The sequence below is a fragment of the Pelodiscus sinensis genome, chromosome 22, assembly GCF_049634645.1.
Source record: "Pelodiscus sinensis isolate JC-2024 chromosome 22, ASM4963464v1, whole genome shotgun sequence".
NCBI lineage: Eukaryota > Metazoa > Chordata > Testudines > Trionychidae > Pelodiscus > Pelodiscus sinensis.
In genome coordinates this window covers 26792996-26820107 of record NC_134732.1, presented here as the reverse complement: position 1 = coordinate 26820107, position 27112 = coordinate 26792996, and the positions used below count along the sequence as shown (strand labels likewise).

The 27112-nt window shown below is 44.7% G+C and overlaps 1 protein-coding gene across 13 annotated transcripts in view; it reads right to left on the bottom strand.

Moving 5' to 3' along the window:
- The window catches only part of RALGPS1 (Ral GEF with PH domain and SH3 binding motif 1), a 428912-nt gene that overhangs the window by 112255 nt on the left and 289545 nt on the right, over window positions 1-27112 (bottom strand). For 12 of the 13 annotated variants that reach the window (XR_012897221.1, XM_075905764.1, XM_075905763.1 and 9 more), the window contains one exon: window positions 7326-7463. Coding sequence is in view for 12 of the 13 variants with exons in the window: in XM_075905764.1 (XP_075761879.1) it covers window positions 7326-7463 (138 nt within the window). In the remaining variant the exon portion in view is untranslated. The remainder of the gene's footprint in view (window positions 1-7325; window positions 7464-27112) is intronic. The other variant, XM_075905759.1, reaches the window with a different exon arrangement.

Genomic DNA, 27112 nt, shown 5'->3' with positions numbered 1-27112 from the left:
CACTGCTACAAACAGCTGTAGTGACTTCCTGAAGGACTTTGTTCTGTCAATTTAAAAAGCCGGTGCCTTATGCACGTCAAGGGAATGGAGTTTCTGATCCCAGGCACAAGAGGGTGGCTTGGCATAAAAAACTTGGAGGAAGATGTCCTGCTTCATGTGGAAGTGAGACAACACCTTAAGGAGAAGCTGATGTGTTTATAAGGGAGGAATAGCAGTACTGAAGGGGCAAAGCTGGCACGAGCACTATGACCTGAGTGCATTCCCTCCAGATCTTGAGGAAGGCCTTATGGAAGAGCAGTATGGGTGGAAAGACATGTAGAAGACGACCTCCTCATAGGAGAAGGAATGTGTCCATGCTGGAACCTTGGCTGTGGTTCTAGAAAGAGCAGAACCTGCTGTCACCTGTTGTGTCGTGTAGCATATACAGTAAAATTCCAGTGATCCAGCACTCCTGATGGTCCGGCACCATCTGGAACCCGGAAGTGCTGGACAATTGGACCTGCTCTGCCCCCAGCTTCACCGATTCAGCCACTGCTGAAACTGACCAGTGGCTGACTCCGGGAAGCCCAGGGCAGAGCAGCTGGGGTGCTGCCAGGTTGGTCCCGCAGCGCCGAGGGGAGCATCCCCCCCACGCCACCCCAGACCCCTCATAGCCCCCCCTTCCAATAGTCCGTCATATCTGATAATCCGGCACCCCCTGGGTCCTAAAAGTGCCGGATTATTGGAAGTTTACTGTAGATACATTTGGGGAAAGTTCCAATTCTGTAAGACTGAATTTGCAACATCCAACACAGAGACCACACATGGCCATGAGATGACCTCCTGAGATGGTCTGTCAGCTCGTTCTGTACCCAGGAATGTATGATTCTTGCAGAAGAATTGAATGTTCTAAACAGTAGGGCTATGTCTAGACTACGGAGTTTTTCTGGGATACCAAAGGTATCCCAGAAAAACTCCTCCATATCCAGGGAATGCATCTGCTCTTCTGACATTTTTTGTGGAAGAGCATGCGTGCTCTTTCGGAAGCCCTGTCTTCCTCATACCACGACGAAGAAACGCTCTTCTGAAAGAGCAGGTTTTTCTGAAATTTGGCCCAGTGTAAAAGGGACAAATTTCAGAAAAGCCTCTTCCAATAAAACTATTGGAAAAAGGTACACAAATTATGGAGCACAATTTACATACCTTTTCCCGATAAAAAGCGGCAATCTAGATATAGCCTATGAGGGCTTCTTACACAAGGCAAAGAAGCGTGCAGCCCTGTTTGTGGTTATAGAACATTGCTGTTGTATTGCCAGTAATAACGGATACACACTGTTCAGTCAGGTGAGCCTAGAAGCTCTGGATTGCCAGGTGCTCTGCCCTCAGCTCTCTGACGTTAATATATAGAGCCAAATTGGCCTGAGACCAGAGACCTTGAGTCTTGAGGTCCCCAAGATGAGATCCCCATCTCAAGTCTGATGTGTCCATCACTAGTAACAGGGACAGTTGTGGAGCAGTGAAGAGGACTCCTGAGAAGACATTCTGCAGGTTTGATCCCCGAAGAAGGAAGTCAAGTAGCAAGTGAGGCAGAGTTACAACCCTGACCAAGCTGTCTCAGGCTGGGCAATGGACTGATGCCAGCCATGACTGAAACGATATGTGCCTGAGTCTGACATGCTACACAAGTAGGTACATCCAGACACAGAATCATAGAATACTAGAACTGGAAGGGACCTTAAGAGGTCATTGAGTCCAGTCCTCTGCCCTCATGGCAGGACCAAGCACTGTCTAGATCATCCTTGATAGACGTCTATCCAACCTGCTCTTAAATACCTCCAGTGATGGAGATTCCTCAACATCCCTAGGCAATTTATTCCAGTGTTTTAACCACCCTGCCAGCAAGTTTTTCCTAATGTCCAAACTAAACCTAAACCTTGCTGCAATTTAAGCCCATTGCTTCTTGTCCTATCATCAGAGGCCAAGGCAAACAATATTTCTCCCTCCTCTTTATAACACCCTTTTAGATACTTAAAAACTGCTATCATGTCCCCTCTCAGTCTTCTCTTTTCTAAACTAAACAAGCTCAATTCTTTCAGTCTTCCTTCATAGGTCATTTTTTCTAGACCTTTAATCATTCTTGTTGATCTTCTCTGGACCTTCTCCTATTTCTCCACATCTTTCTTGAAATGTGGTTCCCAGAAATGGACACAATACTCCAATTGAGGCCTAATGAGCATAGAGTAGAGTCGAAATATGTCTTCTCGTGTCTTGCTCACAGCACTCCTGTTAATGCATTCTAGAACCATGTCTGCTTTTTTGGCAACAGTATCATACTATTGACTCACGTTTAACTTGTGGGCCACTATGACCCCTAAATCCCTTTCAGCAGTACTCCTTCCTAGACAATCACTTCCCATTCTATGTGTGTGAAACTGATTGTTCCTTCCTATGTAGAGTACTTATTAAATTTCATCCTGTTTACCTCAGATCATTTCTTTAGTTTGTCCAGATCATTTGACTCTATCCTCCAAAGCACTTGCAATCCCTCCCAACTTGGTATCACCTGAAAACTTAATACTTGTACTCCCTATGCCATCATCTAAGTCATTGATGAAGATATTGAACAGAACCGGTCCCAAAACAGACCTCTGTGGAAGCCCACTTGTTATACCTTTCCAGCATGATTGTGAATTGTTAATAACTACTCTATAAGAATGGTTATCCAGCCAGTTATGCATCCATCTTACAGTGGCCCCATCTAGGTTGTATTTCCCTAGTTTATTGAGAAGAAGATCATGTAAGACGGTGTCAAATGCCTTACTAAATGTAGGTATACCACATCTAACCGCTTCTCTCTTATCCACAAGGCTTGATATCCTATCAAAGAAAGGTATCAGATTGGTTTGACATGATTTGTTCTTTACAAGTTCATTCTGGCTGTTACCTGTCACCTTATTATCTTTCAGGTGTTTGCAGATGAATTCTTTAACTACTTGCTCCATTATGTTCCTTGGCACAGAAAGGAAACTGCCCGGTCTGTCATTTTTTGGGTTGTTCTTATTTCCTTTTTTATAAATGGGCACTATATTTGTCCTTTTCCAGTCTTGTGGACTCTCTCCCGACTTCCATGATTTTTCAAAGACGATAGCTAAAAGCTCAGATACCTCCTCTATCAGCTCCTTGAGTGTTCTAGGGTGCATTTCATGAGGCCCTGGTGACATGAAGACATCTAACTTTTCTAAGTAAGTTTTAACCTGTTCTTATTTTATTATTTTAACTTCTAAACCTACCCCATTTCTACTACGTTAGGCATCCCGTCACCCTTCATCTTCTTGGTGTAAACCGAAAAAAAAGAAGTCATTATGCACCTCTGCTATTTCTACATTTCCTGTTATTGTTTCTCCCTCCTCACTGAGCAATGGGCCTACCCTGTCCTTGGTCTTCCTGTTGCTTATAATACCTCTGTAGAACATCTTCTATTTACCCTTTACAGCTCTAGCTAGATTTAGCTTGTTTTGTGTATTTGCCTTTCTAATCTTGCTACTGCATACCTCTGTTGTTTGCGTATATTAATCCTTTGTAATTAGACCTAATTTCCACTTTTTATAGGACTCCTTTTTGATTTTTAGATCATATAAGAGCTTCTGGCTGATCCAAGGTGGTCTCCTGACATACTACTTCTTTTTTCTACAAGGTGGAATACTTTGCTTTTGGGCCCTTAATTATGTCTCTTTAAAAAACTGCCAACTCTCTTCAGTTGTTTTTCCTCTTAATCTTGCTTCCCAAGTGATCTTATCTACCAGCTCTCTGAGTTTACTAAAATCTGCCTTCCTCAAATCCACTGTCTTTATCTTGCTGTCCTCCCTTCTACCATTCCTTAGAATCATGAACACTATGACTTCATGATTACTTTCACCCAAGCTGCCTTCCACTTTCAAATTTTCATCCAGTACCTCCCTATTTGTTAAAATCAAATCTAGAACAGCTTCCCCCCCAGTAGCTTTCTCAACCTTCTGAATTAAAAAAAAATGTCTCCAATGCAGTCCAAAAAGTTACTGGATAATCTGTGTCCTGCTGTGTTAGTTTCCCAACAGATGTCTGGTGTGCCCCATCACCACCAAACCCTGTGCTTTGGATGATTTTGTTAGTTGTTTAAAAAAAACCTCATCCACCTCTTCTGCCTGGGTAGATGGCTGTAGTAGACCCCTAGCATGACACCACCCTTGGTTTTTTTTACCCCTTTTAACCTAACCCAGAGACTCTCAACAAAGCTGTCTCCTATGTCCATCTCCACCTCAGTACAAGTGTATTCATTTTTAAAATATAAGGCAACACCTCCTCCCTTTTTTCTATGCCTATCCTTCATGAACAAGTTGTTCCCTTCTATACCAATAGTCCAATCGTATTATCACACCAAGCTTCTGTGATGCCAACTATATCATAGTTGTGTTTATTTATTAGCACTTCAAGTTCTTCTTGCTTATTCCTCATACTTCTTGCATTTGTATACAAGCATCTAAGTTCTGCCTTGTCTCTCCTTTATCTCTGCTATTAGAGCCCATGCTCCCTCCCATTTCTGAGCCATCTCCCAGGCTGCCATGTTTTTCACTTACCTGTGGGCATTGGTCACTTGCGCCCATCGAACCTAGTTTGGCTCAGATGTTATACAATAGCAAAGTCAACAATGGTAAGAAGGAACTGAAGAAGGGGTGGGTTGGTAGAGCTCTATATTGGGTGCCCTGAAGGCATCACTCCAGGGGTGCGCAGGCTGACCCTACAGCTAGTAGCTAGGGGAAAAATCTTATGGCTACTGTGCACATTCGTGCACATACACCTGATTGGAATGCACATGAACAAATAATCAAAGAAGAATTTCTTCTTCTTTGTGTAATATTCCTGTGGGTTATCCAATTCAGGTGACTTCCAGGAAGCACTCTCAGAGAAAGGAGAGATCTTCAAAATTCATTTTAGAAGTAAAGACCAATGCTGCAGTACCAAATTCCACATTGGATCTTGCTGCATGGATCGACTATAATATTCTGAAAATGTATGTACTATCAAGCTGCTATATGGAGTTCATATCTCAGACACTGGCACATTCTTAAGTAACAATGTGGATGTTGCTTGTGTTCTAGCTGAATGTGGTATTACCCTTCAGGGAAGATGAATGACTGTAGCATCATAAGAAATGTACACATACCAGATATCTACCTTGATAGTCTTTGAGCAAAGACTGCAAGTCCCTTTGATGTATTTGCAAAGCAGATGAATAGCCTAGATTACTTTCTAAATTGTTTGCTTCTATCTAAATAGTAAGTCAATGTATGACTTTAACATCCAACGTATGAAAACTGGTCTCTTGCAGAGAGCTAAGTGTTACAGGAAAAAATTCTGTAGATAGATCAATTGATTAAGATGGAACTGCGATAATACCGTAGGCATGAACTTAGGTTGTGGATGTAAAGCTTATCTTTCTGGGAGCTCAAGTTAATTTAGCACATAATCAAACATTCTATCTGTAAGCACCTCAAAAATAAGTAAGAGCTAACATGGATTTGTTCTGAACAAATCATGTCAAACCAACTTAGATTATTTCAGAAGGTAACAAGCCTTGTGGACAAAGAAGCAGCAGGTCCATATATCTTGACTTATAGTAAGATTTTTGACACTGTCAAAACCACACTCAGTGAGATCAATGGTCCATAGACATGCTGGAAGGGCATATCAAGTGGATTCTGATAGGGATTTGTCCTGGGATGGGTCCTAATCAATATCTACAAAAATTATTTGGATTGGCATAGTGAATTCTTATAAAGTTTGTGAATGATGCTGGAAAGGTAGCACATGTTATAGAGGACAGGATGAGAATTCAAAATGATCTGTATTAAATAGGATGAAATTCAATAAGGGCAAATGGAAACTACTCCACCTAGGAACAATCAGTTGCACACAACCAAATGGAAAATAACTGCCTAGGAAGTAGTATTGAATAAAGGGATATGACAGTTATAACGTATCACAAACTAAGCATAAGTCAATAATGTAATGGTGTTGCAAACATCATTCTGCAATGTATTAGTAGAGGTATAGTAAGCAAGAAACACGGAGTAATTCTTCAGTTCTATTCAGCCCTGATAAGGCCAGGAATATCATGTACATTTCTGGGCAGCACACTTCAGGAAAGAAGTAGACAAATCAGAGAAAGTTCAGAGCAAAGCAACAAAAATGATGTTTTAGAAAACACGGCATACAAGGAAAGACTAAAAAATGGGTTTATTTAATCTAGAGAAGAGTTAGAGTTCAGGAGGCATATAACAGTCTTCAAATATTAAACAGCTGTTGTAAAGGAGGGTGAGAAATCGTTCTCTTTACCACAGAAGATAGGAAAAGAAATAATGGGCAAGGGAAATTTAGCTTAAACATTAGGAATAACTTCTTAATGCTTAAGAATAGACTAGCGCTGAAACAGATTACTTAGGGAGGCTGTGGAATCTCCAACACTGAAGATTTTTAAGACCAGGTTACACAACCACCTGTCAGAGGCAGTTTAGATCAGAGGGGAGCAAACCTTCACCCACGTGCTACATAGGGCTTGCTGAATCCTTCTGTCTGGCTCCCAAACTCCTGCCTGAGAAGGCTAGCCCCTGATCCCTCCCTTTCTGTCCTCCTGTTCCTGTAGCCTCAGCTCTCCCCAGTATCTGGGCTGTGTACTTGCCACGCTGCCAACTCTGATATTCTGGGTAGCACAGCTTGTGCTTGGCTGGGCCTGCTTTGGTGCTCCAGCTGGCTATAGTGTTGTGAACCCCAGTGCTCCGGGCAGCATGGTTGGGGGTGGGGAGCAGGGAGGCTGGATAGGAGGCAGGAAGTCCTGGAGAGGGCGGTCAGGGGGTGGGGGATGGATGGGGGCAGGAGACCCCAGTGCACAGTGACGAGGCAGAGTGTGTGTATATGGGGGGGAGGGAAGGTTGGATAGAAGTTATGGGTGCGTATCACCAGTATTTTTAATATTGGCCCAAACACAGAAGACAATGTGTTTCCTGTTCAGAGAAGTTTCACAATGGACTACAACTGTGCATTTAGCAAGTACCAGCGTATGGAACACAGTGTTCTAACAAAGCTTGCACACTAGCTCCATTACCAAAGAACACATATTATGCTTCACCTGCCTGATTTGGTATAAAACTGAAGTTCTGCAGAAGTGGAAGTTAAGCAGTTTAGTAGTGCAATATTCTATTGTCTTACATTATCCTCATGTCCTTCTTCGTATGAGGCAGACATCTCCTAATGATTTATTATATTCATATGAGTGAAAACTTTACAATAGCAACAAGATAAAAATTACCAACCATAGTTACCGGAGACTTGCAAATCAGCTATTATTCGGAGGATATTGTTCATTTGATTGGATCTTTGTTCATTCTCCATGATGCTGCCAGATGCAGGATATGCAGAATCGATGTAGATTAAATCCAAAAGATATATTCCTAAAATTAAAGATGATCGGGTGTTTTATATAGAAATAGTCATGTAAGTACCAACAAACAAAACACCTAGGAACCACCAGCAACCTACTTGTGCTTTTCCCATTAAACAAATGGGGAGATTATTAACTGCAAAGAGCTTGAGTTTCATGTAATCAAAAATGTAACATTTGGACTTCAATTCTGTGACTTGGTTTATAAGAACATGCAAAAGCCTTGACCAATGTACACTTACAAGGAAGAATGTTTCTTACACAGAACAGGCAAAACTACAGGGTATCCACTTCATTAAAATGCTGCGTTCACATTGGAAAATATTATGGAATTAAAAGTAGGAGAAGAGGGAAAATATTCCATGAATTTAGCAAATTACTAAAGGCCTGATACTGCATGGTCCTAAAGAATGAAAAGTTCTCAATGAAAGCTGAGGAAGCTCAGCACTACACACTGCAGACTGAACATCTGTAATCTGGACTTCCCTCATCCAACAAAATCTGTGGTCTGAATCCGTGGGTGTTCTGGGGTTGGGGTAATTCCTCCTCTGAGCTCCCAGAGCTTCCAGGTCATTGCAATAACTAATCCCCACTCCTGCTCCCGGGCCGTGGGGCTCTGCAGCCACCTCACCTCTTCCCGAGTGCCCCTTAACCCCACTCCATCAATGCTGGCCCCTCTGCTGATGCTGGAGCGAAGCAAAGTAATGCACATTGGAAAAAAATAATCACAACTATACATTCAATATGATGTGGACTAATTTGGCTACAACTACTCAAGAGAGAGATTTTGGTGTCATCGTGGATAGTTCTCTAAAAACATCCACTCTCTGTGCAGCGGCAGGCAAAAAAGCAAACAATGTTAGGTTTCATTAAAAAAGGGAGAGAGAATAAGACAGAAAATATCTTATTGCCTCTATGTAAGACCATGGGACGCCCACACCTTGAATATTGCATACAGATGTGGTCGCCTCATCTCAAAAAATATATATTGGCATTGGAAAGGGTTCAGAAAAGGGCAACAAAAATGATCAGGAGTTTGGAATGGGACCCATACGAAGAGAGATTAAAAAGAGATCGTCAGACCATCTGCCTCTGGGATGGAGTTGGCTTCCCCCATTAGGAAGGCAGGATAAGGGACACCCTGAAGGTAGGGTGGTGGGCTGGGTTCTAGAGTGGCCTAGGGGACTTCCTGGGGATAGCAGGGTTCTGGGCTTGAGCCCTGTCCTGCTGACTACCAACACCAGTTGCCCTTAGGATGGAGCTGGCTCCCTCTTCAGGAACGCAGGTTGGAGTAAGCAGAGACCCCTAGGAAAAGGGGTCGAGCAGGGGTGGAGCTTCAAAGAAGGGGCAGGAAGAAAGTAGGGCAAGGCTATTTGGATTTGAGGTATATCTTACATTGCACTTAAATTGAAAAAGTGATCTTGTGGTTAAAAAAGTTGGAGACCACTGATACAGAGCATACATTCAAGCTCCTCCAACCTGTAGAATTCACTAATATCTTAGAAGAAATACTGAAAAATAATTCAATTATTTCAAATCTTACTATATATTTCAGAAATGTGTGTCTGTCTGTTCATCTATGAGGCCATTTGTTCAAAAACTCCTCCTAAACAGAATGAACTAGAACCACTATATCTGGTATGTAGTTTCCTCTTATCATAACGTAAAACAAGGTCAGGGTTTAGTTGTGCCAAGATTGGGACGTGCCTGAAATTTGATTGTTTCTCATAAAATGGAAAGGGAGGGGTCTGGTAGTAGGGACAGTTATGCTTCAGAATGAGCACAGGGGGGCAGCAAGGGGCCAGAGATGGGGACCAGGGCAGCTATAGCTCCACTTGACCAGCAGGGGGCAGGGAAAAAGGGACAGCTATCTACTATATATTTCAGAGAGTTTGTCTGTTTGTGTGTGTTTGTCTGTCTGCCCCCCAGCCAGGGGTTATGCACCTCTCTCTCCAGCACAGCCTGCATACTAAGCCCTTCATCCTCAGCCCCACATCAGAACAATGGTTTAAATGAAGTAAAACAAACTCATGTGAGTTAAAGACCAGAGCAACGCTGGGTGAATCTTCTGGTAAAAAATAGCGTCATTTACAACCTGTAGCATCAAAACTAAGAAGGTGACACATGAACAAAGTCTAACTATTATAATACTGAATATTATAATAATATAGTATGATTCAAGTCACATGATTAATTCCTTTTGCAAATTTTCACTGTAGTAAATCAGAAACATATAAAACTTGTAATCACAATTTAATTGCTACTAATGTTTATGTTCAGGCCATGTACATTTAAGTTTTTGATCCTCTTCCCATTTTAGGCAGAAAACTGCACACAATGCTGGTAAACTGAAGAACTGACTTAGAAAGAGGAGACAGTAAAACACAATATTTGTGAAAGAGATTCTCAGACCAACAAGTCTTTTATCTTGTTTTCATTTGAAATAGGTCACTTAGGCAACCACCCAGATATTATTTTTCCATTAGCTATGAGTAGTTGATGCAGCAAAGCTCCCCCACCTGCATTTGATCACATGAGCATGCTTCTGGATGAGCTCAGAGAGGGCACTCAGGAATCCAGGGTTCACAGAAATATATTGCCTGTGTGTTTTTCAGGCTCACAGCAGGTAAAAAAGAAAGGGGACTACTGCTAACTGTTCCATGTGGAGAAATAACTCATTGACCTCAGATTTCTCATCAGAGCAGGGATGGGTTAGATTAATCTTTTTCTCCCCTACTAAAACTGTCTTGAAGGTAGAACCACAAAATTTATGATGTCATTTGTCTATAGGGAGGCCAAGCATTTCAGGCCCTTACAGGATTTCCTAACAATTTTATACCATTTTGCACCAGTGGAGGAGAGTAGTCTGTGTGATGTATTTTAATACTGTGCAACATACTAGTTACCAAGGAAACATATGTGGTTTGGATTTATGGTAAACTTTGTTACATTGTTAAATCATGTCCAAACATAACCAGGAAAACTATTTCTGCTCATTTACTAGCCATTCCTGAAAACCCAGCAAGTCCCGATGAGGCAATGAAGTTCAGCTGTTGACAAGCGGTGACAGAAGAGCTAGTTATGAGGCACTGAAACTACAGCTCTCAAAAGCAAAACTTTAGGACACAGTATATAAACTGGTAAATATCTCAGAGCTGGAAATAACTGGGTACCTCTCTGGCCTCTTCATTTTCTTCTGTGTACCTGTGAGGCACTTCATTGTACCCTCCCACTAAGAAGAAAAGAACAGGGCTTGGGAATTATGTTTGATTTTAAACTCACAGGACAAAAGCTGAACTGTTTATTTAGTTCTCTTCAAAGTACAAAAAATGCTATTTTTATACAGCAAAAACTCTAAACTTTGCATGTTAAGGTAAACATGATTTGAAGTTATTGCCATCTGATTAGTATTCAGTGACCTATGTGACCTGAGTTGGAGGATCTCAGTTCAGTTCATATTGGACAAATATCCACATCACAAAAATCAGTATCACGGTTTGCAACAAATAACATTACCAGCGGAGAGACTAAAGACTGACAGTACAGCAACTCTCATCCCTAAAGGCATTCCATTTATAGTAGAGATGACAATATGCTGGGAATCTATTTATTGATGCTAGTGGTACATATGCTGGTAGTTTCACTCGTTAATATATATTTGGAATAGACAAATTCAGCACAAACCGAAGCAACAATCTTAAAAGAAACCAGAGTAAATCAATCAGAACTAGATATCTAACTCTTTCAACTTTTTAGTCCATGTTTTGGAAAAAAAAGTATGGATTCTCATGTACATTAATTCCCCTTTCTACCATTCCAGCAGTGCAAAGGAACCTTAGTAGACTTAGTGGACAGTGTAATTTGCTACAACACCAAAATTACTTCTTGGAGTACCTATGTCTTCCAAATTGTCTAACCAACTGTATTTTTAGCTTGGGGAAAAAAAGACTGCAGCTCCAGTTACTGTTACAACTGGACACTTTTCTGTCAGAATTATGAACTAAATCTTTGCTAGCAGGTGCTGTGCTATAGGAAGTATCTTCTTGGATGTCATATAAAACTAAAGTCCTTACTATTGCTAAGTTTGCCATCCTGGCTTCTCAAGTGTTGTGACAGTGGTTTATGCTGGGGAAATTCTCCCTTTGTTTCCCCTCTAAAAAGCTATGTGGTAGCATTCTAACCCTGCTCCATGGCAGAGGAGGCTGAATTTCAGGACTAGATTTGTGATCGCTACATCCTGAAGTGCTTTGGGTTCCTCTTGATTGAAAGGAGTTACATGTTTTAAAATAGTGATAGAAATGTGATAGAAATGTAGCCGTGTTAGTCTGGTGTAGTTGAATCAAAAAACAGGACAATGTAGTACTTTAAAGACTAACAAGATGGTTTATTAGGTACCTTCCCTTGCAACAAACCCCGTTGCCAGCTTTGTCCACATATTCACTCTGCTGATACCATTATTGGACCTAACCAAGTGAGTTATAAGATCAAGAACACATATTCCTGCACATCCAGAAATATAATTTATGCTATCATGTGCCGAAAGTGTCTGTCTGCTTTGTACATTGGACAAACGTCTCAGACACTTCACCAAAGAATCAATGCCCACAAAACAGATATTAGACAGGATCACAAAGAAAAAACAGTTTCTTGCCATTTCAACCAGAAAGGACATTATCTCAACGACTTGATTACCTGCATCCTGCTTCAAAGGCCTTTTGAGACTGCACTTGAAAAGAGAATCGTCTGAACTCTCATTCATGCTTAAATTCGACACTTTACGCCTGAGTTTGAATAAAGAATCTAATTACCTTACCCATTACAAAGATAGCTTCCCCAATTATCACCTCTAATATCATTAGCTCACAGACATTTACCTCCCCCCCATCCCCCTTCTGTTCTGAAATTTGATTTGTCCTTTTCATATGTGTTCATTTTTTAAAAATTGTATCCTTTGGTATATATGGTTGTGACAATTTTCTTCCACTATTTGATCTGAGGAAGTGGGTCTGGCCCACGAAAGCTCATCATCTAATAAACCATCTTGTTAGTCTTTAAAGTGCTACATAGCCCTGTTTTATGTTTTAAAAGGTCATCAACAACATTACTAATAACATTAATTGTAGAGATTTCTCTCACTACTCCATTGTCAGTTTCCCCTTTAAACAGCAGTTAGAAGAGAAAGTGATTTTTAAAAGCTTGTTGAAGACCAATAAAACAAAAGATGTAGCACATAAAATCCAAGTTGATTTTTATGCTATCAATCAACAGAAACATTTAAAAGTTCACTGACAGTGGACGAGCAGCATTAATCTAATAAAATATTCATTTATGCTTAACACAGTTGTTTATTTCTCATGTCGTATCAAGGGAACTATTCTATGGTTAAGCGTTTCTGTAAAACATTTGATTACAAAAGTGGAATTGGATGGAAGCCACACAATCTCAGAAGTTCATAAACTTGAATTAAATAAGACAAATATCTTCTTGATGTGACTTCAATTATTACAACTGAGTTACACCAGGAATGAATAAAATAATCATGCTGTCAAAAAATTATCTTCCCACACAATAATACATGTCTGTTGATGTACCTTCTTTATAACTGAGCAATACATACACACTGAAAGATTAGATTTTTGGGGATGATTAGAACATTAGTGTCTTTTGTATTGCTGTTCCACATCAGCCATACAAGTTATCAGTAATAATACTTAAAGCATGTTATTGACATTTTCTTACCAAGACAAACATGGTTACATATCCTTTAGCAACCAAAGACTATTTTATCAATTTAAAGTTTAGGCTTTCTGAAGATATTAACAGCAGTTCCCTGTGTGCATACCCTGGCCTTGTTCCTACTACTGTGTACTGTTCCTACTACACACTCAAGTTACTAATTTATCAATTTTAAAGCAATTTAACTTTAAAATCCATACATGTTAAGTGTTTTAACATTATGTTAGCTATGAGATATAATTGTGAAACTGTGTAGTAAAAAGTTCCAGCTGAGGAAGTTGTACATCTGCAGAATCCATGGAAAGAACAACACATGATATTTCTAAAGCATGAGAGCCTGGGGCAACCTTATAAATAACAGCTTTTTACAGCATTATGTCCTTCGCTGCAGTCACAAATTGCAGTGAGTCAGTAATGATATAATGTAAAACTTGAACATCTACATCACGAAAGCAAGATCTTATCTGTGTAATTCTCAGTAAATGAATGCAAAAATGTTAGAACCTCACAAAATATATTAATAGTTATACAAATGTCAATGAATACATGGCAGTAGTGTCCTCAAAAGTCTCCAGAATAAATCCTTCTGTAGCGAGTCAGCGTGGCCTCCTGCTGACCTGGAAGGGGAATCACGCCCTAAGACCCCCTTGGTGGGTGGGGCCAGAGCCATGCAGCCCCACCCATAGGAAGCAGAACAGCAGGGCTGGGACTATGAAAGCAGGAGCTGAAAGCTCAGTTAAAGCCCAGCAAGCGATGCTCTCCCTGGGCTTCCTAGAAGGAAGGCATAGCTGTCCTTCTCCCCCCCACCCCTCCAAAGGGACAACTGGGTTGGACCACCTGGCCTGCTGCCAGACCCTGAAGACAGGCCAAAACCATCCCGACCACCACCAGGCTCCAAAGACTGGCTGAGATAGCCATGGCCCCTACCCAGCCCTGGAGATTGGGCTCCACCGCCGGGACTGCTGAGTGATCCAGACACAGAGCCCATGGACACTCTGCCCACGCCATCATCTCCCACGGACCCCGTGGAGCAGTGGTTGAGCCAAACAGGCCAACGGTGGGAACTGGGAAGCAGCCCAGGACAGCCAATCCCAGGGCAACTGAGGAAATGGAGGTCAGTTGGGCAGAGTATTGTGGTCAAGATCCCCACTGACACACTGACCTGGTTGGCATACTGTGGTCAGGATCTCCACTCACCCAGTGGCAGCCCGAGTTGCCACTGTTAGGGGCCAGGGCTGGGATGCAGTGGAGTGGGTGGGCCTGCGCCCTCCTGCCACCCTTCCCCTTGGGTGGCAGGTCCCCCTTAGCTTGTTGGCTCTCTGCCTGCAAGGAGACCTAATCCCCTCCTCAGTCCACCACCTGGCCTGAGCGTGGAACTGTTTAAACCATTTTGCCATTTGTACTGTTTGTTTGGCCCTCCCTGACCAATGGCTGGACCTTGTAAACTGTTTGCCCAGTCTGTGTGCAGACCTGGGCCCTTAACTGTTTGCCTGCTGCTCCACCCTGACCCAGGGCTGGGCCTTATAAACAGCGTCTCAGCCTGCAGAGAGGCTTGAGTTCCTGAACTGCTTAAACCGTTTGTTTGTTGCCCTGTCCTAACCAAGGGCATGGCCTCTGGAAACTGCTGCTCGGCCTGCAGTCAGGTCCGAGCTCCAGAGTTATGTTACTGGTTACCTGGTTGAGGTCCCACCCTAAATAAGGGTCCAGGCCTATAGACGCTGCTCAGCCTACAGACAGGCCTCAGCCTTGCCTGTTCGACTGCTTGTTGCTCTGTCCTGGTCAAGGGATTAACTTCGTGGACAGCGGCTCAGCCTGCACCCTGAGAGCCCCCACTCCTGACCAGTTTAGAAGCTCACCCTGGCTAGGGCTCAGACACTAGAATTGCTATTTAGCCAGGCAGTGTGGTGAGTCAGCGTGGCCTTCCACTGACCCAGACCATTATACCTTCCCTCCCATAACTAAACTAGTTTGATTAGGCAAATATAAATGAATGGGGATGGAAAATGAATTAGAGAAAGAGAGACAAGGCTTGTACCAAACATTTGCATCTACAAGTTACAATGACTGCCTTCAAAAATACTCAGTAGATGGCAAGCAGAGCAAATGTGTAAGTGACTCAGATTTTTTAGGACATTTTTCTTGACCAAAGGAAAAACTAAGTTCATGAAGTTAAAGCACCATGCAGTCACGCCATGAAACTTCATCGAGTGTCTTGTGGCCTAGTTCATACACACCAGGGGCTCGTCTACACTGGCCCCTTTTCCAGAAGGGGCATGTTAATTTCACCTATCGTAGTAGGGAAATCCGCGGGGGATTTAAATATCCCCCGCGGCATTTAAATAAAAATGTCCGCCGCTTTTTTCCGGCTTTTAAAAAAGCCGGAAAAGAGCGTCTACACTGGCCCCGATCCTCCGGAAAAAGTGCCCTTTTCCGGAGGGTCTTATTCCTACTTCAAAAAGGGCGCTTTTTCCGGAGGATCGGGGCCAGTGTAGACGCTCTTTTCCGGCTTTTTTAAAAGCCGGAAAAAAGCGGCGGACATTTTTAATTAAATGCCGCGGGGGATATTTAAATCCCCCGCGGATTTCCCTACTACGATAGGTGAAATTAACATGCCCCTTCCGGAAAAGGGGCCAGTGTAGACGTAGCCCAGGAGAAAGTGGGACGGAAACATGAAGGTTCCAATTCTCTTGGATACTAAAGCCAATTTTAACACCACTCTGGCTGTAGTGGGGCGCTATTTGAAAACATGGGAAGGTATTTCTAAAAGCCTCTCCCCCAGCCTTAGGGGAGGGACAACTGGACCCATGTCCAACTAATTACGGGGGACAAATAATGACTAAAGGGGTCAAGGAGTGTGGGTCACAGGTTTAAAACAAGGGAACCGGATGGGGACACCGAGCAGAGAAACTCAGACAGCACCCACTGTTCCCTGAAGCCGTCAATGGCGCCAGTGGACACCGTGCAGAGGAACTCTGCCCAGATACATGACACTAGGGAGGATTGGAAGTAGGCCCCACAGTTGAAGAGAACCTCCTCATCCAACATCCTCCTCCTGGTATTATAGATGGCAGCTTTTGCTAAGGCCAGGAGGAGGTTGTGGGGCCATGGATAGGGTGTGCGTATATGAAAAGGTGAGGGGGAAAATGCAGCCAGAGCCTCAATAGGAGCTTCTGGAGGAGCCGGAATAGGGGCTACAACCTGGCGCATTCAAGATAGGCGTGCACCAGGTTCTCCCTCACGCCTCAAAAGGGGCAGGTGTCCGGGATGGGGGTGAACCGCACCAGGTACATGCCCATGCTCACGGCTCCATGAAGGAGCCTCTACCTGATGTCCCCGATGGGCCGCAGAATTAAGTTGGAATATACGCTGGTCCATCGGGGTTCCCCACCCTCTATAGGTCTCAGATAGTCCCGTCATTTAGTGCCAGGGTGGGACACGAGGGTGGGGAAATGCAGGGTGTAGAGCACAAGTGTGTACAGGAGTTTTCTTGGCGCGGTTCAAAAATATACTGGCTGCAAATCCTGTAGTCAGCTAGGGGTCCATAAATGAGGAGGCCGGGGGGGGCCCGTGGAACAGGGGCCAGGTAACAAGGGACAGAGGGTTTGCAGTAAGGGAGGGGCGGGGCGTACCCTCTCGCAGGGCTCTCTGCAGGAAATTGAGAGCGGGCTGTGGCAAAGCCGCCTTCACCTCCTGGAGTTCGGGGTGTGGAGAGCCTCATGCGCTAAGCGAGCGCTCGGGGATCCATCTAGTTCCCCCTCTTGTAGTCCAGGAGATCTCTGACTTTGGTGGCTTCTGCCAGGATCAGCCTCCAGGGCACCGAGGAAGACTCCACCACCTGCATACACAAGGCTGGATTGGGAGCAGGGGCTCCGCGAGGAGGTCTGCTCCCTCGGTGGCCACAATGGACCTGGTCGCTGAGAACAGCTTCCAGGCCTGGAGGAATTCCTGGTAGAATTCCAGCAGCTCAGAGGTCTCGCGGAAGGCCCCTCGGGTTGATAAAAAAGAGCTGCCGGTCGTATCGGAGCCCTTGGAGGCAGCAGAGGAAAGCACACTCCAAATTGCTCCATGCCGGACTACCTGCACTAAAGAGGAGTCTCTGCAGGGCCTGGAGGTGGAAGGCCCGGACCTGGCTGCGCACTCAGACCAGGCCCTGGCCCCCCTCCTACAGGGGGAGACACAGAACCCCTGCAGAGAACCAGTGCAGTCCTGGCCAAAAGAACTCTAGAGCTTGGCCAAGACCTTCGGGGCTGGGCACAGGGTGTTGAGCTGGTGCCAGAGCATGGACAAGACCAGCTGATTTAGCATCAGCACCCTCCTGCGGAGGGAGAGACACTGGAGCAGTCCTGTCCATCTCCACAGCCGCTCACCCACCCTGGCCTCCAAACCTTGCCAGTTCTCTGGTGGAGAAGGATGTGTGGTGGATAAATAAACGCCCAGATAAAGCAGCGGACCCATGACCCACCTGATGGCCTTAAGCGCAGGTGGGAGGGAGCCTGCCCACCACCAATCCTCGACCACCAGGCCAGAGCTCTTGACCCAGTTGACCCGGGTGGAGGAGGCTGCTGAGTGGATGGCTTGGCAGGCCTCCACCCGCACCAGGTCACCCGGGTCCTGGACCATGAGGAGCACATCATCGGTGTACGTGACAGGACCAGTCGCAGCTCCGGCTCTCGGAGCACCAACCCCATCAACCTCCTGCGGAGGAGACAGAGGAAGGGCTCGATCGCCAGAGTGTACAGCTGGCCTGACAGCGGACACCCATGACGTACCCCCCACCCGAAGCTGACTGGCTTGGTCAGGGTCCAGTTGAGCCTGACCAAACACTCCGCGAGGGCATACAGCACCCAGAGAAAACCCACAAAACAGCACCCGAAGCCGAAAGCCTGCAGAGTGCCCAGGAGATACCCGTGGTCCATCCTGTTGAATGCCTTCTCCTGGTTCAGGGACAGGAGGGCAAAAGACAAACCATCCCTATACTCAAGCTCCAAGAGATCCCAGGCCAAGTACAAACTATCAAAAATGCTACGGCCCGGGACTGTGTAGGTCTGGTCGCGATGGATCACATCCACCAGCACGGACCACAGTTGCAGCTTTTGCTATGACTTTGTAGTCTGTGCTGAGGAGCGAGATGGGATGCCAGTTCCGAAGGTCGCAGAGGTCGCACATCTTTGGAAGCAAGGTGAGCATGGCTCGCCTGCACGACAGAGGGAGGACCCTGCTCTCCAAGGACTCGGCCCAGACGGTGACGAGGTCTGGGCCGAGGACATCCCAGAACACGCGGTAGAACTCCACGGTCAGCCCGTCAATGCCCAGGGTTTTATTGTTGGGCATGAGACAGAGGGCTTCCGAGAACTCGGCCAGAGTGAGAGGCGTCTTTAGTTGATCCTGGTCGCCCGCACTGACTGTTGGGAGCTCGGTCCAGAGCACCTTGCAGGTGTCGGCTCCAGTCGTATCCAGGAAGAACAAACTGGCGTAGAAGGCCCTGGACCTTCCACGCATCTCCTCCGGATCTGTGAGGGGGGTGCTGTTTTCTGCCAAAAGGCAGGTGACATGCTTTTTAGCCCCCCTCTTTTTCTCCAGGGCGTAGAAGAAGCGGGAGCCGTGATCCATCTCCCAAAGGAGTTGGATGCGGGATCAAACAAAGGCGCCAGGGGCCCGGCGATCCTCCAGAGTCCGGAGCTCCTCCCGCTTCTCTTGATACACCTCGCGGAGGGGCAAATTCTCAGGGTTGGATGTCAGGCGCCTCTCAAGCTTCAAGACCTCCCACTCCAACTGCTCTATCACCGTATCACTCCGCTGGCTGGCGCCCCAGGAGCAGTTGCAGCAGAAGAGCCGGGCGTGCACCTTCCCCACATCCCACCATTGCCACGCCGAGGGAAAGGCAGACCGCTGCCCCCGCCAGGCCAACCAGAACTCCCGGAAGGACGCCACGAAGCCCAACATCCTTCAGCAAGCTATTATTAAAATGCCAATAAGCCGTCCCCAGCCTCTCCGAACTCAAGAGGCTTTCACGGCCACCAAATGGTGGTCCGTGAACGGGGCTTGCCGGACGCTGGAGTAGTGGGCTCATGCCAGATGGAAACGGGATAAATAAATGTGGTCCAACCGGGAGTGGCTCGACTGATCATTCCCCACCCGGACATAAGTGAAGGTGGTGTTGTCGTCTGGGTAGTGGTCTCGCCAGAGGTCCACCATGGAGTGATGGTCCACGATCTCTCCGAGGACGCCTGCTGCAGCCTGGCACTTCACGAGTCCTACACAGTCCCGGTCATTGAGGGTTGTGTTGAAATCCCCGGCGAGGACCAAACACTAGCGAGGATCCAGGGTGCCGAGGAAGGTGGCCGCCTGCCGATAAAAGGTGACCTGGTCCAGGCCCACGTGCTAGGCGTAGACGTTAACCAGGTTCAACATCAGCCCTTCTACGCAGGCCCGGACATGCAGCAGGCGGCCCGGGACAAACTCGGCAATCCCCAGCACCTCAGGCCGTAGGGCAGGGGAGAACAGGATGACCACCCCAGCCGAGTGAGTGCCAAGGTGGCTAAAATGCACCCCGTTCCAATTTCTCCACATCTTTCTTGAAATGCGGTGCCCAGAACTGGACACAATACTCCAACTGAGGCCTAACCAGCACAGAGTAGAGCGGAAGAATGGGACACCTGTTAATGCACCCCAGAATCATGTTTGCTTTTTTTGCAACAGCATCACTCTGCTCACTCATATTCAGCTTGTGGTCCACTATAACCCCTATATCCCTTTCTGCCGTATTCCTTTCTAGACAGTCGCTTCCCATTCTGTGTGTGTGAAACTGATTGTTCCTTCCTAAGTGGAGCACTTTGCATTTGTCTTTATTAAACTTCATCCTGTTTACCTCAGACCATTTCTCCAATTTTTCCAGATCATTTTGAATTATGACCCTATCCTCCGGAGCAGTCGCAATCCCTCCCAGCTTGGTATCATCTGCAAACTTAATAAGAGTAGTTTCTATGCCAATATCTAAATAGTTGATGAAGATATTGAACAGAGCCGGCCCCAAAACCTTTCCAGCAGGATTGTGAACTACTCTCTGAGTACGGTTATCCAGCCAGTTATTCACCCACCTTATAGTAGCCCCATCTGAGTTGTATTTGCCTACTTTATTGATAGGAATACCATGCAAGACCGTATCAAACGCCTTACTAACGTCTAAGTATATCACATCCACTGGTCTGTAGTTTCCTGGGTTGTTCTCGTTTCCCTTTTTATAGATGGGCACTATATTTGCCCTTTTCCAGTCCTCTGGTATCTCCCTTGTCTCATCATTTCCAAAGATGATAGCTAGAGGCTCAGATACCTCCTCTATCAGCTCGAGTATTCTAGGATGCATTTCTTCAGGCCCTGGTGACTTGCAGGTATCTAACTTTTCTAGGTGATTTTTAACTTGACCTTTTTTTATTTTACCTTCTAAAATTACCCCCTTTCCTCTAGCATTCACTATGTTAGGCATTCCTACAGACTTCTCGGTAAAGACCGAAACAAAGAAGTCATTGAGCATCTCTGCCATTTCCAAGTTTCCTGTTACTGTTTCTCCCTCTTCACTGACCAGTGGGCCTACCCTCTCCTTGGTCTTCCTCTTCCTTCTTATGTATTTATAAAACATCTTCCTGTTTCCCTTTATTCCCGTAGCTAGTTTGAGCTCATTCTGTGCCTTTGTCTTTCTAATCTTGCCCCTGCATTCCTGTGCTGTTTGCCTATATTCATCCTTTGTAATTTGTCCTACTTTCCATTTTTTATGAGACTCCTTTTTTATTTTTAGATCATTCAAGATCTCATGGTTAAGCCAAGGCGGTCTTTCCATATTTTCTATCTTTCCGACACATCAGAATAGCTTGCTTTTGGGCCCTTAACAATGTCCCTTTGAAAAACTGCCAACTCTCCTCAGTTGTTTTTCCTCTCAGTCTTGATTCCCATGGGACCTTCCCTATAAGCTCTCTGAGCTTACCAAAATCCGCTTTCCCACAATCCAATGTCTCTATTTTCCTGTTTTCCCTTCTTCCTTAGAATTGTGAACTCTATGATTTCATGATCACTTTCACCCAAGCTGCCTTCCACTTTCAAATTCTCAACCAGTTCCTCCCTATTTGTTAGGATCAAATCTAGAACAGCTTTCTCCCTGGTAGCTTTTTCAACCTTCTGAAATAAAAAGCTGTCTCCAATGCAGTCCAAGAACTTATTGGATAGTCTGTGCCCCACAGTGTTACTTTCCCAAAATATATCTGGATAGTTGAAGTCCCCCATCACCACCAAATCTTGGGCTTTGGATGATTTTGTTAGTTGTTTAAAAAAAGCCTCATCCACTTCGTCTACCTGGGTAGGTGGCCTGTAGTAGACTGTAAGAAGGAAATAGCGACTAGAATAGTGAAAGCAAGAGTGAGTTTGAAGGCAATGGATAAGATCTGGAAAAGCAAAGTGATTAGCTTAGGAATGAAGCTGAGCATCTTGAAAACGTATTTAGCAGCATGTTAAATGGATGTGAGACATGGGTGATAATGAAAGATTCGAGGAGAAGGATATTGGAGTTTGAGAGGAGTTGTTATAGAAAGATCCTGAGAACAGGATGGATGCAGAAAGTCACCGAAGAATTATATATGAAGATACGGCTGAAAAATAACCTACTGTAGAAGCTTCTACAATGGAAATTACAGCTATTTGGGCATATCTATTCAGCATAACTGATGGTTTGAATAGGAGAGGCAGACCCCACAGAGAACGGGTAGGTGATATAGTAGATTGGTGCAGAGCTAGTCTACAGAAGCTGGAAAGGGAAAGATGGAAGGAAATAGTAAGGGAAGCATCGGACACCAACGGGCACTGAGCCCATGGTTGCTGCTGCTGCTACCTTCAAAATTACAGTCCATGTTTTAAAGTCTCATATTTTCTAATGCACTTATTTAAAAAGGCTTAAAATTTGCAGAGTCTGAATCAGTCTCCATGCACTTCATTAAACTCCGCTTCAGTCATAGCTGCTCCTGCATCATCATCATAAATGTAAGCAGTGTCGTCCTCAGACTCAGATTCCTTATCAGCCTCCATTGTGTCAATAGCAAATATGGTGTCATCTTCTGACCTATCAAGCATATGATACAGCATTTCCTAAATGATTTTTCTATAATTTCCAAGGGAATGAATACCCATGCATTCTTGACCTACTGCATGATTAAACTGATTTTGGGCTTCATAAGAATCCCGCCTTTTGTCAGACCACATTTTGCATAGCCAGCCTTTAAAGAATTTGTTGCAGGCAGACATCAAACAGTTGTAGAACAGAAGTTAAGTCTCCAGGTATTACAGCAAAAGTAGTTGTTTTTTTGTGTGCCACGTTTCACCGCATCCATCTTGTGTGCCCTGAACATGTCCCAAACAAGCACAGGTTTCTTGAGAAGTACTCCTGGTCTCTTATTCTATAGTTTTCCCAGCCATTCAATAGTCCCACTTTCATCCATCCTTCCCTTTTCATGTGCATGTATGATGAGACACACAAGAAATTACATTTTTAGGCAATGTTTTTCTTTTAATCCACTGGCCAAACATGATAAAACCACTCTAAAATGGATTTTTTCATGGTCAAAGGTCTTCATTAAAAGTGTTTTTAAATCAATAGCAGTTATCATTCTGTTGCTCAGGAGATCAAATGTCATTGGTGTTTCCTCCATACTTCCTATTTCTGATAGCTCAAATATAGATATCTTTCGAAAGATTCAGTGTTTTTCCAGGTCTCTCAGCAGCTTTTGTGCTATCTTTGTTAGCTGACAAAGACAGAGAACATTATGGTTCATGAAGCGTGTACACCACCAACACACTGATGTGACTAATACTGATGACTTTACTGACTTGTATTTGTCTTTTGACATTTGCAGAGCATGCAGATGAATTTCAGTTCTAGGGACAAGGTACCCATTTTGCCAATAGTCAACAATCCAATCTCTGAGATATTTCTCCAGCTCAGGAAATGAAGCACAACTTATTGGAGATTTTTTTCTTGCTTCTTGGCATGTATTTTAGTGTTATTTTTTTCTCTTCCTTGCTTCTCATTGATACAGAAATCATGAGTAGCAGTGCAATTTTCTTTTGATTTCACCATTGATCATTTTAAATGCTAGTATGAAAATAATTTAGTTAGAGATTTTATGGAACTTTATAGAGGAATGTCACCTGCTTTATCACTGTCACATTATAACCATTCTTTATTACAAAGCAGACCTGTAGATTGGCATATCTGTGGCTATAACAGGCAATTTAAATGTTATTACAGATTTCATTGATTTTGCATATTATATTTTCAGATTGGCTAGAGACTTAGTAGGTCCAGTGGTCAACATTCATGAAGACATCAAATTACATCATAATAGACTGACACCAGTGCCATAGTACTATTGTTCATTGCATTTTTCTGATTGACTTGTCAGGGCTAATATTTTATGAAACGAATGAGTCAAATTTCATGCAGATACAATTTAAATAAAAATAAAATGTTAGCGCTTTTTTTTTTAAAGTGAGTCCAGAACTGACATTCCATCATTGGTGAGCTACAACAGAGGTCAGCAAACGTTGGCTCCTGGCTTGTCAGGGTAAGCTGTTAGGGCACCAGAAGGTTTGTTTACCTGGAGCGTCTGCAGGCATGGAGTCCCTTTGTCTGTGATTCACCATTCCCAGCTAATGGGAGCTATAGGAAGTGGAGCAGGCTGAGGGACATGCTGCTCGCCACGTCCTGCCGCTCCTGTTGGCCAGGAATGGTGAATAACAGACAGTGGGAGGTGCAAGGAGCCATGCCAGCAGAAGCTCCGGGTAAACAAAACGTCCCAATGTGCCAGCAGCTTGCGCTAATGAATCACAAATGGAAGTTTCCCAACTGCTGAAATATAAGGTCAGCTTCTGAAAGGGTTCTAGCATTTTGCAGTTTTTACCTATTCATGTTGAGGGCGTATAAACAAACAGGTTAATGAATGAGTATATATGGTATTGCATAGAGCATATCTAGAGTGAATTTCCCTGTCTCAATTCTGGAGTAGGCTTGCAGTAATCAGAAAGCATTATTAAACAATATAACAATGTAAGTATTTGCTGTGAAAACAATTCCGTGCTTTGGACAGTTTTCACTAAAATAATCTGCTGGTACTTGACCTAAGTATAACCCACTACTTTTTTTGTAGAAACTTGTAATTCAATCTACGTAAACTTTTCCTAAAGATTAAATGCCCTTGTGTGCTCTTTAGTACACACCAAAGTCTCACTACTGTAATTTATAGCCATGAATTACATAATAGCAGAAGCAGTAATGGGAAGTGCGGTAATGAGACCTGAAAAAATGCCATGTGGCTCACTGAAATTTGTTCTGCTATAGTTTTCCAGAAGGAGACAGACAGGCGAGCTTACTTTATTTTAGACATTTGCAAGAGTTTTCTCATGTTCACATGCCTGGTACATAATTCTTCATTATTGTGCGGTTTTACAACACAGATTCAGTCCTACACTGCAATTCTGCACAACCAAGACAAGATGGTGTTGGGAAGATTCCATCCAACACTCCCTCTCAGACAGAAAAGAACTTAATGACATTCTCCCCCAACTCCTCCTCCCAATCCAACTGTGCCTGCCTTCTCTACACCAGTGTTTCTTTAAGTGTGCTGTGAAATCACTTTGAGACACACATTAACTGGCCGCCCCATTTTATTTATTTACTGGCGCTACGGCCACAGAGTCTTGCAGCTCCCATTGGCTCCATTTCATCCTTTGCAGCCAATGGGAGCTGCGGGAAGTGATGGCCCGTCCCACGCTGCTTCCTGTGGTGCCCCTAAAGCACTGCCATCTTGGGAAGAAAGGGCTTACATTATTCATAGACTGCTAGCTTCCAGAAGGGACCAGTGCGATAATCTAGTCTGATCTCCTGTATAACCCAGGCAGAGAACTTTTAAAAAATAATTCTTAGGGCAGATCTGTTGGAAAAGCACTTAGTCTTTATTTTAAAATGGTCAGAGATCGCAAATCTACCAAAACTTTTGGTAGATGTTCCAATGATGATTGTTTCTGTCAAAGATTAACAACGTGGGCAACATGTGGAAAGGACATGAGTCCTAAACGCCATGGTGTGGGCAGGGTAAGGGGCCAGCCAGAAACCAGACTAGTGAGGGGGACTGTCATTCACAACAGCGGTCCAGACGTCTCACACTCACCAGCACGTAGGGTTGCCAGGTGTCCGGTATTCACCCAAAGAGCCCGGTATTTTCAGCTCCTGTCCAGTAAAAAAATTCAGAGAATACCGGACACCTAAGAGGTCCGGTATTTTCTGAATTTTTCCCCGGCCAGGAGGCGAAAATGCCGGGCACCTGGCAACCCTACAAACACTCCGTGTCCTCTCCCTCCCCCCCCCCCCCCGGGAACACTCCCAGCCCCGTGACCCCAGCCCCCATGCTTACCTGGTTCCCCAAGGCTGCTGGCACAAAATGGCTGCTTGCCAAAAGACCTAGGGGAATGCTTTCCCTGGGTCTTAGTGCTCAACTGTTCCCCTTTTCCTATACCTGCACTCACTCTTAAAGGGGACATGCTTTTAATGCTGTTTTATCTTAATTTTTTTTTTTTTGCGCTCAACAACTTTGGTCCCCCCACCCTTTTTTTCCCCCTTCAACAAAATTTTTTCCCGGTGTTTTTTTTTTGGGGGGGTGGGGTGGGGAGGGTGTTCGGTATTTTTGTTTCGATCATCTAGCAACCCTACCAGCAGCAGTGGGGCAAGTAGAGCAATGGCCCCAGCTCACTGTGCTCCTCCGGCTGCATCACTTGGGGCAGGGGTGGAACTGTAACTGCATGTACCGGCAGGAAGCAGAGAGGTGCAGCTGGGGGTATAGAGCAAGCTGGGACTGTGTTGCTCCGCTTGCCCTGCCTGTGCCAGCGAGTGCAGGGGAGAGGGAGAGGACCCCTGCTGCTGCTGCCAGCCCCTGTGCACTGCTAGTCTCCTGGGCTGCATCACTTGGGGAAGAGGGAAAAGGAATGGCAGGGGCAGAGCAGGGATAGAGGCCTGGGCAGAAGGGACTTGTGGCTGGTGCCCCCCTCAGTCCCTCCTCTCCGGTTGCTCCTGATTTACAATTTACTTATAGTCAGAATCTGTCTAGCTTCCCTAATATATTTTGTAAAGGCCTTCAGCTGCTGGGGGAGGAAAGGATGATCTATTGAAAAAAAATCATGTGCAGTTATTGAAAAATAAAGAGACTCAGACTCAGGGCCAGTGAGGTATGAAGGAATCAATTTCAAACATGAAATGTTGATAGTCCTGCAAGAAACCAAAAGGCCAGCACTATCTTTCTCTTGAAAACCTCATTTAATATGCATGTTTTGCATTAAGAGATAGGAAAGACCATGCCCCCCTTTCTTTGTAATAATTTTCTGATGGACCTAATGATACCGCCCAGTGGATGCCACCCAGTGCACCAGTGGGAAATCTGTTATGTGATTCCCCCCAATAGCATCGAAAAGATGCTCCTTTTTCCAATAAGGAATGAGTAAGGAGCAGTAGTGATGGAACTACCACATACAGGCCAGTCAGATCACAAGCACCATTTTTTTCATCCCTCTGCTGACAGAGGGGCTGTGTCTAGACTGGCAAGTTTTTCCGCAAAAGCAGATGCTTTTGCGGAAAAACTTGCCAGCTGTCTACACTGGCTGCTTGAATTTCCGCAAGAACACTGACGATCTCATGTAAGATTGTCAGTGTTCTTGCGGAAATATTATGGTGCTCCCGTTCAGGCAAAAGCCCTCTTGCGCAAATGCTTTTTGGGGGGGTGGGGTGGGGTGGGGAGGGTATTGTTTTGTGCAAAAAAGCCCCGATGGCGAAAATGGCGATCGGGGCTTTCTTGCACAAAACCGCGTCTAGATTGGCACGGACGCTTTTCCGCAAAA